Consider the following 13,990-nt stretch of genomic DNA (forward strand, 5'->3'; position numbering starts at 1 on the left):
AAAATCTGCAAAAGGACATAAACAGGTTAAGTGAGTGGCAAAAATTTGGCAGGTGGAGTATAATGTTGGAAAGTGTGAGGTCATGCACTTTGGCAGAAAAAAAATCAAAGAGCACGTCTTTATTTAAATGGTGAAAAATTGCAAAGTGCCGCAGTACAGCAGGACCTGGGGGTACTTGTGCATGAAACACAAAAGGATAGTATGCAGGTACAGCAAGTGATCAGGAAGGCTATGGTATCTTGGCCTTTATTGCAAAGGGGATGGAGTATAAAAGCAGGGAAGTCTTTCTACAGCTATATAAGGTATTGGTGAGGCCACACCTGGAATATTACATGCAGTTTTGGTTTCCATATTTATAAAAGGATATACTTGCTTTGGAAGCAGTTCAGACAAGGTTCACTCGGTTGATTCTGGGGATGAGGAGGTTGACTTTTGAGGAAAGGTTGAGTAGGTTGGGCCTCTACTCATTGGAATTCAGAAGAATGAGAGGTGATCTTATCGAAACGTGTAAGATTATGAGGGGGCTTGACAAGGTGGATGCAGAGAGGATGTTTCCACTGATGGGGGAGACTAGAACTAGAGGGCATGATCTTAGAATAAGGGGCTGCCCATTTAAAAGAGATGAGGAGAAATTTCTTCTGAGGTTTGTAAATCTGTGGAATTCACTGCCTCAGAGAGCTGTGGAAGCCGGGACATTGAATAAATTTAAGACAGAAATAGACAGTTTCTTAAACGATAAGGGATTATGGGGAGCGGGCGGAGAAGTGGAGTTGAGTCCATGATCAGATCAGATCAGATCTTATTGAATGGTGGAGCAGGCTCGAGGGGCTGTATGGCCTAATCCTGCTCCTATTTCTTATGTTCTTATGATAGAATTTTATATTAAGTTTGAAAGTGATTTAGTTAAATCCAAAACAAGGTTCTTAAATCTAAACAAAGGAAACTACCTAGGTATGAGGGGAGAGTTGGCAAAGGGAGATTGAGAAACTACATTAAAAGGTATGACCGTAGACAAGCAATGGCAAGCATTTAAAGAATTAATACATAATTTACAACAAACATACATTCCTTTAAGGCAGACACCACACAGGAAAAGTAGTGCAACTGTGGCTAACAAGATGTTAATGATAGTATTAGATCAAAGGAAGAGGCTTATAATGTTGCCAAAAAGAGCAGTAAGCCTGAGGATTGGGAGCATTTTAGAATTCAGCAAAGGAGGACCAAGATATTGATAAAGGGAAAATAGAATACAAGAGAAACTAGCAAGACATAAAAACAAACTGTAAAAGCTTCTGTGGGTATGTAAAAAGGAAAAGATCAAAAGTAAATGTGGGTCCCCTGCATGCTGAGACAGGAGAAATTATGGGGAATAAGGAAATGGGGACAGAAATTAAACAAGTACTTTATGTCTGTCTTTACGGAAGAAGACACAAAAACCTCCCGGAAATAGTGGAGTACCAAGATTCCAACGAGAATGAGGAACTGAAAGATATTAGTATTAGTAAAAAAAATGGTACTGGAGAAATTAATGGCACTAAAAGCCAATAAATCCCCTGGACCTGATGGCCGATATCCTAGGGTTTTGAAAGACGTGGCTATAGAGATAGCGGATGCATTGGTTGTCACCTTCTAAAATTCCATCGATTCTAGGACGGTTCCCACAGATTGGAAGGTAGCTAATGTAAGCCCGCTATTTAAGAAAGGAGGGAGAGAGAAAACTGGGAACTACAGACCAGTTAGTCTGACATCGTGAGTAGGGAAAAATGTTAGAATCTATTATTAAGGGTGTGGTAACAGGGCACTTAGAAAATAATAATAGGATTGGGCAGAGTCAACATGGATTTATGAAAGGGAAAATCATGTTTGACAAATCCATTTTTTGAGGTTGTAACGAGAAAATTGATAAGGGGGAACCAGTGGATGTGGTGTATTTGGATTTTCAGAAGATATTCAATAAAGTGCAACACAAAACGTTATTGAACAAAATTAGGAGCCATGGGATTGAGGATTGATTAACGGACAGAAAAGAGAGAGTAGGAACAAACGGATCATTTTCGGGTTGGCAGACTGTAACTAGTGGGGTGCCGCAAGGATCGGTGCTTCGGACCCAGCTATTCACAATCTATATCAATGATTTGGACGAGGGGACCAAATGTAATATATCCAGTTTGCTAATGATACAAAGCTAGGTGGGATTGTAAGTTGTGAGGAGGATGCAAAGGGACTTCATGCGGATATGGACAGGCTAAGTGAGTGGGCAAGAACATGGCAAATGGAATATAGGGGCCAAGTTTCGGCCTAAGTTGCTCCTGTTTTTTGGAGCAACCAGTTTAGAATGGAGTATGTTAGAAATTTGAATTCTCGGCATTTAGTTTGCTCCAGTTCTAGTCAGTAAGAACAGTTTCACTTTGGAACAGAATTTTTTTTTTCAAAAGGGGGCGTGTCCGGCCACTTACGCCTGTTTCAATGGAGTAAGTGAAGATTTTTGTACGTTCGAAAAACCCTTATCTACACTTTAGAAAATCAGGCGTAGGTTACAAATTAGGCGTAGGGAATGGGGGGGGGGGGGGGCGCGGGGTTTGAAGAGAAGTTTACAAACATTAACACTTCAGTTTTACAAATAAAGAGCCATCATCAATAATAAATGATAAATACATCAATAATCAACCAATAAATCAATCAAAAAAAATTAATAAAAAATAAAAAAAGTTAAAAAAATCAATAAAACAAACATTTTCGGCTTAAAGACTGCAGGCACCGGGAGTCCTCCCAACCCAACAGTGTGCTGGGACGGCCCCCCCAGTGTGTCTCTGTCAGTGTCTCTTTCTCTCTCTGTCTGTCTCTCTCTCTGTCTGTCAGTGTCTGTGTTTCTGACAGCGAGGGGAGGGGGTTGGGGGGGGGGGGAGGGAAAGAGGAGGGAAGGAGGAGGGGGAAGAAGAGGGGAGAGGAGGAGGAGGGGGAGGAAGAGAGAGGGGGGGGAGGAAGAGAGAGGGGGGGAGGAAGAGAGAGGGGGGGGGAGGAAGAGAGAGGGGGGGGGAGGAAGAGAGAGGGGGGGGGAGGAAGAGAGAGGGGGGGGGAGGAAGAGAGAGGGGGGGGGAGGAAGAGAGAGGGGGGGGGAGGAAGAGAGAGGGGGGGGGAGGAAGAGAGAGGGGGGGGGAGGAAGAGAGAGGGGGGGGGAGGAAGAGAGAGGGGGGGGGAGGAAGAGAGAGGGGGGGGGAGGAAGAGAGAGGGGGGGGGAGGAAGAGAAAGGGGAGAGATGGGGGGGGGGGAGAGATGGGGGGGGGGGGGAGAGATGGGGGGGGGGAGAGATGGGGGGGAGAGAGAGGGGGGAAGCCAAGGGGGGGGGATAAGACAAGGGGGGGGGGGGATAAGACAAGGGGGGGGGGGGATAAGACAAGGGGGGGGGGGATAAGACAGGGGGGGGGATAAGACAAGGGGGGGGGATAAGACAAGGGGGGGGGGGATAAGACAAGGGGGGGGGGATAAGACAATGGGGGGGGGGATAAGATAATGGGGGGGGGGATAAGACAAGGGGGGGGGATAAGACAAGGGGGGGGGATAAGACAAGGGGGGGGGATAAGACAAGGGGGGGGGATAAGACAAGGGGGGGGGATAAGACAAGGGGGGGGGAATAAGACAAGGGGGGGGAATAAGACAAGGGGGGGAATAAGACAAGGGGGGGGGAAATAAGACAAGGGGGGGGGAATAAGACAAGGGGGGGGGAATAAGACAAGGGGGGGGGGGATAAGACAAGGGGGGGGGGAGAAGACAAGGGGGGGGAGAAGAACAAGGGGGGGGAGAAGACAAGGGGGGGGAGAAGAAGACAAGGGGGGGGGAGAAGAAGACAAGGGGGGGAGAAGACGACAAGGGGGGGGAGAAGACGACAAGGGGGGGAGAAGACGACAAGGGGGGGAGAAGAAGACAAGGGGGGGGAGAAGAAGACAAGGGGGGGAGAAGAAGACAAGGGGGGGGGAGAAGAAGACAAGGGGGGGGGAGAAGAAGACAAGGGGGGGAGAAGACGACAAGGGGGGGAGAAGACGACAAGGGGGGGGAGAAGACGACAAGGGGGGGAGAAGACGACAAGGGGGGGGAGAAGAAGACAAGGGGGGGGAGAAGAAGACAAGGGGGGGGGAGAAGAAGACAAGGGGGGGAGAAGAAGACAAGGGGGGGGAAGAAGACAAGGGGGGGGAAGAAGACAAGGGGGGGGGGAAGAAGACAAGGGGGGGGGAAGAAGACAAGGGGGGGGAAGAAGAGAAGACAAGGGGGGGAGAGAAGACAAGGGGGGGGAGAGAAGACAAGGGGGGGGAGAGAAGACAAGGGGGGGGGGGAGAAGACAAGGGGGGGGGGGGAGAAGACAAGGGGGGGGGAGAAGACAAGGGGGGGGGAGAAGACAAGGGGGGGGAGAAGACAAGGGGGGGGGAGAAGACAAGGGGGGGGGAGAAGACAAGGGGGGGGGAGAAGACAAGGGGGGGGAGAAGACAAGGGGGGGGAGAAGAAGACAAGGGGGGGAGAAGACGACAAGGGGGGGGAGAAGAAGACAAGGGGGGGGAGAAGAAGACAAGGGGGGGGGGAGAAGAAGACAAGGGGGGGGAAGAAGACAAGGGGGGGGAAGAAGACAAGGGGGGGGGGAAGAAGACAAGGGGGGGGGGGGAAGAGAAGACAAGGGGGGGAGAGAAGACAAGGGGGGGGAGAGAAGACAAGGGGGGGGGGGGAGAAGACAAGGGGGGGGGGAGAAGACAAGGGGGGGGGGAGAAGACAAGGGGGGGGAGAAGACAAGGGGGGGGAGAAGACAAGGGGGGGGAGAAGACAAGGGGGGGGAGAAGACAAGGGGGGGGAAGACAAGGGGGGGGGGGAGAAGAGAAGGGGGGGGAGAAGAGAAGGGGGGGAGAAGAGAAGGGGGGGGAGAAGAGAAGGGGGGGAGAGAAGGGGGGGGGAGAGAAGGGGGGGGGGAGAGAAGGGGGGGGGGAGAGAAGGGGGGGGGAGAAGGGGGGGGGAGAAGGAGAGAGGAGGGAGGGAAGGAGAGAGGAGGGAGGGAAGGAGAGAGGAGGGAGGGAAGGAGAGAGGATGGAGGGGAGGAGAGAGGAGGGAGGGGAGGAGAGAGGAGGGAGGGGAGGAGAGAGGAGGGAGGAGGGAGGGGAGGAGAGAGGAAGGAGGGAGGAGAGAGGAAGGAGGGAGGGAGAGAGGAGGGAGGGGAGGCGGGAGGGAGGGAAGGAGAGAGGAGGGAGGGAGGGAAGGAGAGAGGAGGGAGGGAGGGAAGGAGAGAGGAGGGAGGGAGGGAAGGAGAGAGGAGGGAGGGAGGGAAGGAGAGAGGAGGGAGGGAGGGAAGGAGAGAGGAGAGAGGGAGGGAAGGAGAGAGGAGGGAGGGAGGGAAGGAGAGAGGGAGGGAGGGAGGGAGGGAAGGAGAGAGGGAGGGAGGGAGGGAAGGAGAGAGGGAGGGAGGGAGGGAGAGAGGGAGGGAAGGAGAGAGGGAGGGAGGGAGGGAGAGAGGGAGGGAGGGAGGGAGGGAGAGAGGAGGGAGGGAGGGAAGGAGAGAGGAGGGAGGGAGGGAAGGAGAGAGGAGGGAGGGAGGGAAGGAGAGAGGAGGGAGGGAGGGAAGGAGAGAGGAGGGAGGGAGGGAAGGAGAGAGGAGGGAAGGAGAGAGGAGGGAGGGAGGGAGAGAGGAGGGAGGGAGGGAAGGAGAGAGGAGGGAGGGAGGGAAGGAGAGAGGAGGGAGGGAGGGAAGGAGAGAGGAGGGAGGGAGGGAAGGAGAGAGGAGGGAGGGAGGGAAGGAGAGAGGAGGGAGGGAGGGAAGGAGAGAGGAGGGAGGGAGGGAAGGAGAGAGGAGGGAGGGAGGGAAGGAGAGAGGAGGGAGGGAGGGAAGGAGAGAGGAGGGAGGGAGGGAAGGAGAGAAGAGGGAGGGAGGGAAGGAGAGAGGAGGGAGGGAGGGAAGGAGAGAGGAGGGAGGGAGGGAAGGAGAGAGGAGGGAGGGAGGGAAGGAGAGAGGAGGGAGGGAGGGAAGGAGAGAGGAGGGAGGGAGGGAAGGAGAGAGGAGGGAGGGAGGGAAGGAGAGAGGAGGGAGGGAGGGAAGGAGAGAGGAGGGAGGGAGGGAAGGAGAGAGGAGGGAGGGAGGGAAGGAGAGAGGAGGGAGGGAGGGAAGGAGAGAGGAGGGAGGGAGGGAAGGAGAGAGGAGGGAGGGAGGAAAGGAGAGAGGAGGGAGGGAGGGAAGGAGAGAAGAGGGAGGGAGGGAAGGAGAGGGGAGGGAGGGAGGGGGGGAAGGAGAGAGGAGGGAGGGAAGGAGAGAGGAGGGAGGGAGGGAAGGAGAGAGGAGGGAGGGAGGGAAGGAGAGAGGAGGGAGGGAGGGAAGGAGAGAGGAGGGAGGGAGGGAAGGAGAGAGGAGGGAAGGAGGGAGGGAGGGAAGGAGAGAGGAGAGAGGGAAGGAGAGAGGAGAGAGGAGGGAGGGAAGGAGAGAGGAGAGAGGGAAGGAGAGAGGAGGGAGGGAGGGAAGGAGAGAGGAGGGAGGGAGGGAAGGAGAGAGGAGGGAGGGAGGGAAGGAGAGAGGAGGGAGGGAGGGAAGGAGAGAGGAGGGAGGGAGGGAAGGAGAGAGGAGGGAGGGAGGGAAGGAGAGAGGAGGGAGGGAGGGAAGGAGAGAGGAGGGAGGGAGGGAAGGAGAGAGGAGGGAGGGAGGGAAGGAGAGAGGAGGGAGGGAGGGAAGGAGAGAGGAGGGAGGGAGGGAAGGAGAGAGGAGGGAGGGAGGAAAGGAGAGAGGAGGGAGGGAAGGAGAGAAGAGGGAGGGAGGGAAGGAGAGGGGAGGGAGGGAGGGAAGGAGAGAGGAGGGAGGGAGGGAAGGAGAGAGGAGGGAGGGAGGGAAGGAGAGAGGAGGGAGGGAGGGAAGGAGAGAGGAGGGAGGGAGGGAAGGAGAGAGGAGGGAGGGAGGGAAGGAGAGAGGAGGGAGGGAGGGAAGGAGAGAGGAGGGAGGGAGGGAAGGAGAGAGGAGGGAGGGAGGGAAGGAGAGAGGAGGGAGGGAGGGAAGGAGAGAGGAGGGAGGGAGGGAAGGAGAGAGGAGGGAGGGAGGGAAGGAGAGAGGAGGGAGGGAGGGAAGGAGAGAGGAGGGAGGGAGGAAAGGAGAGAGGAGGGAGGGAAGGAGAGAAGAGGGAGGGAGGGAAGGAGAGGGGAGGGAGGGAAGGAGAGGGGAGGGAGGGAGGGAGGGAAGGAGAGAGGAGGGAGGGAGGGAAGGAGAGAGGAGGGAGGGAGGGAAGGAGAGAGGAGGGAGGGAGGGAAGGAGAGAGGAGGGAGGGAAGGAGAGAGGAGGGAGGGAGGGAAGGAGAGAGGAGAGAGGGAAGGAGAGAGGAGAGAGGAGGGAGGGAAGGAGAGAGGAGAGAGGGAAGGAGAGAGGAGAGAGGGAAGGAGAGAGGAGAGAGGGAAGGAGAGAGGAGGGAAGGAGAGAGGAGGGAAGGTGAGAGGAGGGAAGGAGGCTGAACGGCCGGGCCCAAGACTTCGGGTTGGATTTGCAGGTAGGTGGCGTCGGGTCTCGGGGGGGGGGAAAGAGAAAGAGAGAGAGAGAGAGAGAGAGTGTTGCGGAGGGGCGGGGAGAGAGTTGCGGAGGGGCGGGAAGAGTGTCGTGGAGTGGGGGAGCGAGAGTCGCGGAGGTCGTGGGAGGAGCCTTATCCATGCAGCCCCAGTGAGGCCATTCGGCCTGGGCTAGGGGCTGCGTGCTTCGGGCCCCTCCCACAGTTTTGGGCGCCTGTAGCGCGCATGTGCAGAGGTCCTGGCACTGTTTTCAGCGCAGGGACCTGGCTCCGCCCCCCATAGCTGCACCGCGCCCAGCTCCAGAGGACCTCCAGGGAGCTGGAGAATAGGTAAGTTTTTTTTTTTAGGCGCACTTTCTAGCGCGGAAAACGGGCGTCCAGGTCCGGGCTGTGCCGAGAGAGTAGTGGTGAACGGCTGTTTATCGAACTGGAGGAAGGTACACAGTGGTGTTCCACCCAGGGGTTAGTACTAGCTACTGTTTTTCTTGATACGTATTAATTACTCGGACTTGGGTGTACAGGGCACAATTTCAAAATGTGCAGATGACACAAAACTTCGAAGTACAGTGAACAGTGAGGAGGACAGTGATAGACTTGAAGATGACATAGATAGGCTGGTGGAATAGGCGGACATGTGGCAGATGAAATTTAACACAGCAAAGTGCGAAGTGATACATTTTGGGAGGAAGAACAAAGAGAGGCAACATAAACTAAAGGGTACAATCCTAAAGGGGATGCATGAACAGAGAGACCTGAGGGAATATGTGCACAAATCGTTGAGGGGGTGACAGAGCAAGTTGAGAAAGTGGTTAAAAAAAACATACAGGATCCTGGACTTCATAGAGGCATGGAGTACAAAAGCAAGGAAATGATGATGAACCTTTATAAAACACTGGTTTGGCCTCGACTGGAGTATTGTGTCCAATTCTAGGCACCACACTTTAGGAAGGATATGAAGGCCTTAGAGAGGGTGCAGAAAAGATTTTCAAGAATGGTTCCAGGGAAGAGGAACTTCCGTTTCATGGATAGACTGGAGAAGCTGGGTTGTTCTCCTTAGAGCAGAGAAGATTGAGAGGAGATTTGATAGATGTGTTCAAAAATCATGAGGAGACTGGACAGAGTAGAGAGAAATTGGCAGAAGGGTCAAGAACCAGAGGACACAGATTTAAGGTGATTGGCAGAAGAACCAAAGGTGACATGAGGAAAAACTTTTTTTACGCAGCAAATGATTAGGATCAGGACTGCACTGACTGAAAGGGTGGTGAAGGCAGATTCAATTGTGGCGTTCAAAAGGGAATTGGGTAAGTACCTTAAGGAAAAAAATTTGCAAGGCTACAGAGAAAGGAACTAACTGAAGTGCTCTTGCAGAGAACTGGCATGGGCTCGACAGGCTGAATGGCCTCCTTCTGTGCTGTAACCATTCTATGATGGTAATGGGTAGAGTGAGGGATATGCCGGGCCATGAGGTTACAGATTGTGGTGCAATACAATGCTGCTGCTGCTGATGGCCCACAGCACCTCATGGATGCTCAGTTTTGAACCGCTAGATCTGGTCTGAATCTATCCCATTTAGCACGGTGGTAGTGCCACACAACACAATTGAGGGTGTCCTCAGTGTGAAGATATGACTTCAACTCAGACAGTGCGTTGGTTGCTGCTACCAATGCTGTCAAGGACAGGTGCATCTGCGAAAGGTAGATTGGTGAGGACGAGGTCGATGTAGGTTTTTCCCTCGAGTTGGTTGTCTCACCACCTGCCACAGGTCCAGTCTGTGTCCTTCAGGACTTGGCCAGCTCAGTCAGTAGTGGTGCTACCGAGCCACTCTTGGTGATGGACATTGAAGTCCCCCACCCAGAGTACATTCTGTGCCCTTGTTACCTTTAATGCATCTTCCAAGTGGTGTTCAACATGGAGGAGTACTGATTCATCAGCTGCGGGAGGATGGTGGGTGGTAAGCAGCAGGAGGTTTCCTTGCCCATGCTTGACCTGAAGCCATGAGACTTCATGGGGTCCGGAGTCAATGTTGAAGACCACTCCCTCCCGACTGTATACCACTGTGCCGCCATCTCTGGTGTGTCTGTCCTGCTGGTGTGACAGGACATACCCAGGGATGGTGAAGGAGGAATCTGGGATATTGGCTGAAAGGCATGATTCTGTGAGTTGCTTGACTAGTCTGTGGGGCAGCTCTTCCAATTTTTACACAAGTCCCCAGATGTTAATGAGGAGGACTTTGCAGGATCGACGAAGCTAGGTGTGCTGTTATTGTGTCCAAAGCCAGTGCCTAGGGTGATAGTCTGTCCAGTTGCATTCTTGTTATTGTTTCTTTTAGCGATTTTGTTACAACTGAGTGTCTCGCTAGGCCATTTCAGTGGGCATTTAAGCGTCAACCACATTGCTGTGTCTGGAGTCACTTATAGGCCAGATCAGGCAAGGACAGCAGATTTCCTTCCCGAAAGGACATTAATGAACTTGATGGGACATGGAGAACTAAATTACCATTGATCAGAGACGGTGACTACTAGAAGTCTAGCCCCTGTTGAACTCGAATTGAATAAGCACTAACCTGTTCTTTTTGATTGTGCATTTGAATCTTCTCCAGCTCTTCACGAAGCTTCTGTGTGTACTCCTCTTTCTGCTTCCCAACCTCCACCGACTGCAGCAGTTGAAGCTCCTTGAGGGCCAGCTGATGCTGATCTTCAAGGCAGAGGACCTCATCTCGAATCACATCCAGGCGTCTCTGATGCTCCTGCTCCTGTGAAGTCTTCTGGTTGCCAAGAGCCACCTCCAAATCTACCTGCAGTTGTAAAACAGACTAGATAAGTGAGCAAATGTCAAAAAAGTTGACTCAATTCCTACTTTTAAAGTCATACTTTCTGCCCAGGTTGCAGCATCAGTTTCCCTCCAGTACACACTGAGCACCCACTGGGTGTAATTGCAGTGTGACAAGTGGCAGTTCCATTATAAATGTAATTTTTCCCCATCCCCACTCAGTTGTTGGGATCTGGAATGCTTTACCTGAAAAGGTGGTGGAAGCCGATTCCATAAATAATTTTAAAAGGGAGTTGGACAGGTACTTGAGAATGAGGCCCTTACAGGGTTACGGACAAAAAGCAGGGATGTGGGACTAAGCACGATTGCTCTTTCAAAGAACCAGCACAAGCACGACGGGCCGTATAGTCTCGCTTGTGCTGTAAGTTTCTACGGGCTCAATTTTCCCTGAGTCCGTTTTCTAGCGTACTTACCTGAGTTGCGCCGCTTCAGTATGTCAGGAGATGCTCCAGAAAAAAATCTTCCTACTTTCGCCGTTGTTTGGCCTCTCCTCTGCAGCCACGCAGCGTGGCCAGTCGCCTTGGGGGTGGAGCCTGCGGTCTACGCCGGAAAAATATGCCGGGACGTCTGCGCATGCGAGGTGGCAGTTCAGCATGACCCATGAGTAAAAGGCTGTGTTCAAACTGCCTTTGAAGTGACAAGCCTGCCAGAGCAGTGCATTCACTACTGTCAAGCTCCCAGCCTACAAACTGCGCCGCAACAGGAAATGCTACCAGTACAGCGAAATACTGCAATCACCATATTGTTAAGAGACTGAAGGCTGTTTGTTCAAAATACCACGGCTGAGGGAGTAGTTTAGGGACTGCGTTGAAATTGTGACCATGCTCATTGTTAAAGGGGCTGTATGAGGTGCTATTGTTTACCGGGTTGTTGGTGGGCCTGTATGCTCCTACCGCGCGCCCCCCCCCACCACCCCCAGACTTGCCGCCGCTCTGTGGCCCTGATGCCGGCCAGTTCGCTCCCTCCTGCCCCTAGCCCAGGCCAAGTGGCCTCCCGCACTGGCTCACTGCCTTCCTGGGCCGAGTGCAGAAAGGTGAATTGGAGTTTGATGCTGAAGGTACGACTTCAATGTTTTATTTCTTATAGATTTGCAGTAATGATTATTTCTTGATTATTTTAATTGTGCGAAGGATGGTTTTGCAAGTCTGCTCCCTCTGAGAAGTGGTGTTTCAATTGAATGAACTTTATTTTTCAATGTCTCGTTAGTAGTTTTTGCTTGCAAATTCACTCCGCATTGATTTATTTAACATTGCTAAGGTTTGGTTGGTTTAGGTCCAGGTCCACTCCGCTTCCCGCCCCTATCCCAGGCCGAATTCTTTAACTCCCCACAAGGGTTTTCTCGAGTGGCCACATATGCTGGCCTAAGTAGAAATGGAGTAACTATTAGCTGGCCAAAATTGCCAGAACTGGTGTAGGTGGCTGGTAACACCCACTTTTGAGAAAAAAAACTTACCTAAAAAAAAACATAACTAAGTCAGTTATGCTGGTGCAAATTGATTGGGGAAAACTGGGGATTTTTAAGTTAGGCCAGAAAAAGCAGCCTACTCCAAAAAAAAACAGCAAATACTGGGGAAAATTGAGCCCTATGATTCTATTAAATATGGACATAGAGATTTATAGCGGGACAAGTTGACACAGGAAGTGTGTGCAGACACAAGTTTTTAAATACATTATACAGGTGGATTTAATCTTTGTTTTTAAAGGAAAAAACAGAATAAAACTGAAATAATGCTGGAGAAGGCCTCCATACATCTGGATATTTAGTGGCCGCTGCTTTTAACATGCTTCCCATTCATTATTTCTGTATTATTTCATTACTTTAAACAGAGGAAAACTGTATATTGAATTGCTGTGTTAAAAAGTTCTCCGGTCTCAGTGCAGCTAAGTGTTTAATACAAGTTTAACATGCAATTGGTATCTAAGGGAATTTGTTAATATTTTTGTATGGTTTAAGACCAAAGCAACACAACTGTAACTAAGATCACCAACCTTGTGGATTTCCTCCAGTTCTGCAGCCATAGCTTTGAACTTTTCCATATGAATGGCAGCCAACTCCTTTCGAATCTTCTCCTGTGCACTACTCAGCTCAGCCTCATGATCAGCTTTCAGCTGATTTACATCGCTGGCTAGTTTCTCAGTGCTCTCTCTCTTCAATCTTTCTAAATCCTCCTGATGGGTTTTCATTGCATCCTGCAGTCTCTGAATCTCAGATTGGTATTTACATGCTACGTCTTTCAGATCTGCTGAACGCTTCAGTTTTAAGGCTTCCAAAGTAGCCAACTTCGAATTCTCCAAAGCTTCCATTTCAGCCTGATGCTGGGTGTGTACCTCAGCTTTCAAATCCTTTACTTGATTCTGGTGATTTTCCATCAGATTTTGGCCTTGGGTTTCGAGCTCCTCTGCATGTCTGTCCTTCAGCTCCTGTAGAAGGATCTCCTGTTTAGACATAAAATTGTCCATCATCTGCCTGTGCTCTTCCATGAACCTAAAAAATTAATATGGATATAAAAACAAAATTGATGCACATTATCTCTATAATATGCAAAGTATTCATGGTATAAAAGCAGGGAAGTCTTGCTACAGCTATTTAAGGTATTGGTGAGGCCACATCTTGAATACTGCATACAGTTTTGGTTTCAATATTCAAGAAAGGATGTATTTGCTTTGGAGGCAGTTCAGAGAAGGTTCACTAGGTTGATTCTGGGGATGAAGGGGTTGACTTATGAGGAAAGGTTGAGTAGGTTGGGCCTCTACTCATTGGAATTCAGAAGAATGAGAGGTGGTCTTATCGAAACGTATAAGATTATGAGGGGGCTTGACAAGGTGGATGCAGAGAGGATGTTTCCACTGATGGGAGAGACAAGAACTAGAGGACATGATCTTAGAATAAGGGGCCGCCCATTAAAAACTGAGATGAGGAGGAATTTCTTCTGAATGTTGTAAATCTGTGGAATTTGCTGCCTCAGAGAGCTGTGGAAGCTGGGTTATTGAATAAATTTAAGACAGAGATAGACAGTTCCTTAACCGATAAGGGAATAAGGGGTTATGGGGAGCGGGCAGGGAAGTAGACCAGAGTTCATGATCGGATCAGCCATGATCGTATTAAATGGTGGAGCAGATTCAAGAGGCAGTATGGCTTACTCCTACTTCTATTTCTTATGTTATGTTCTTATTCACTTCAGTATTTTAAATAAGTTTCCATTTTTAACTCCACCTCTACTGAATGTCAGTCACTTGTATATATTTTGACAGGAAGCACTAGTACAGGACATCACAATAAAAATGCTCTCCGATGCAAAAGTGGCACCAAGACCCTGGACCCTGCTTGAATCACAATTCACATATAGAATCATAGAAAACTACAGTACAGAAGGAAGCCATTTGGCCCATCAAGTCTGTATTGGCTCTTTCTAAGAGCAATCCAGTTAGTCCCACTCCTCTGCTCTTTCCCAATATTCCTGCATTTTTTTTTCCTTCAAGCATTTATCCAATTCTCTTTTGAAGGCTACTATTGATTCTGCATCCACCACCTTAACAGGCAGTGCATTCCAATTCCCGTAAAAAGCTTTTCCTCATATCGCCTCTGGGTCTTTTACCAATCACCTTAAATCTGTGCCTCTGGTTATCGACCCTTCAGCCATTGGAAACAGTTTCTC

At 50.9% G+C, this 13,990-nt stretch overlaps 1 protein-coding gene across 3 annotated transcripts in view; it reads right to left on the bottom strand.

The window, feature by feature from the left end:
- pcnt (pericentrin) overlaps positions 1–13,990 on the bottom strand; it is a 308,639-nt gene that overhangs the window by 177,253 nt on the left and 117,396 nt on the right. For all 3 annotated transcript variants that reach the window (XM_070876280.1, XM_070876279.1, XM_070876278.1), the window contains exons 15-16: positions 12,324–12,819; positions 10,069–10,299 (exon numbers count right to left, since the gene is read on the bottom strand). In XM_070876280.1, coding sequence (XP_070732381.1) covers positions 10,069–10,299; positions 12,324–12,819 — 727 coding nt within the window. The remainder of the gene's footprint in view (positions 1–10,068; positions 10,300–12,323; positions 12,820–13,990) is intronic.

Source organism: Pristiophorus japonicus, chromosome 3 (assembly GCF_044704955.1).
Source record: "Pristiophorus japonicus isolate sPriJap1 chromosome 3, sPriJap1.hap1, whole genome shotgun sequence".
In the NCBI taxonomy this organism is placed as follows: domain Eukaryota; kingdom Metazoa; phylum Chordata; class Chondrichthyes; family Pristiophoridae; genus Pristiophorus; species Pristiophorus japonicus.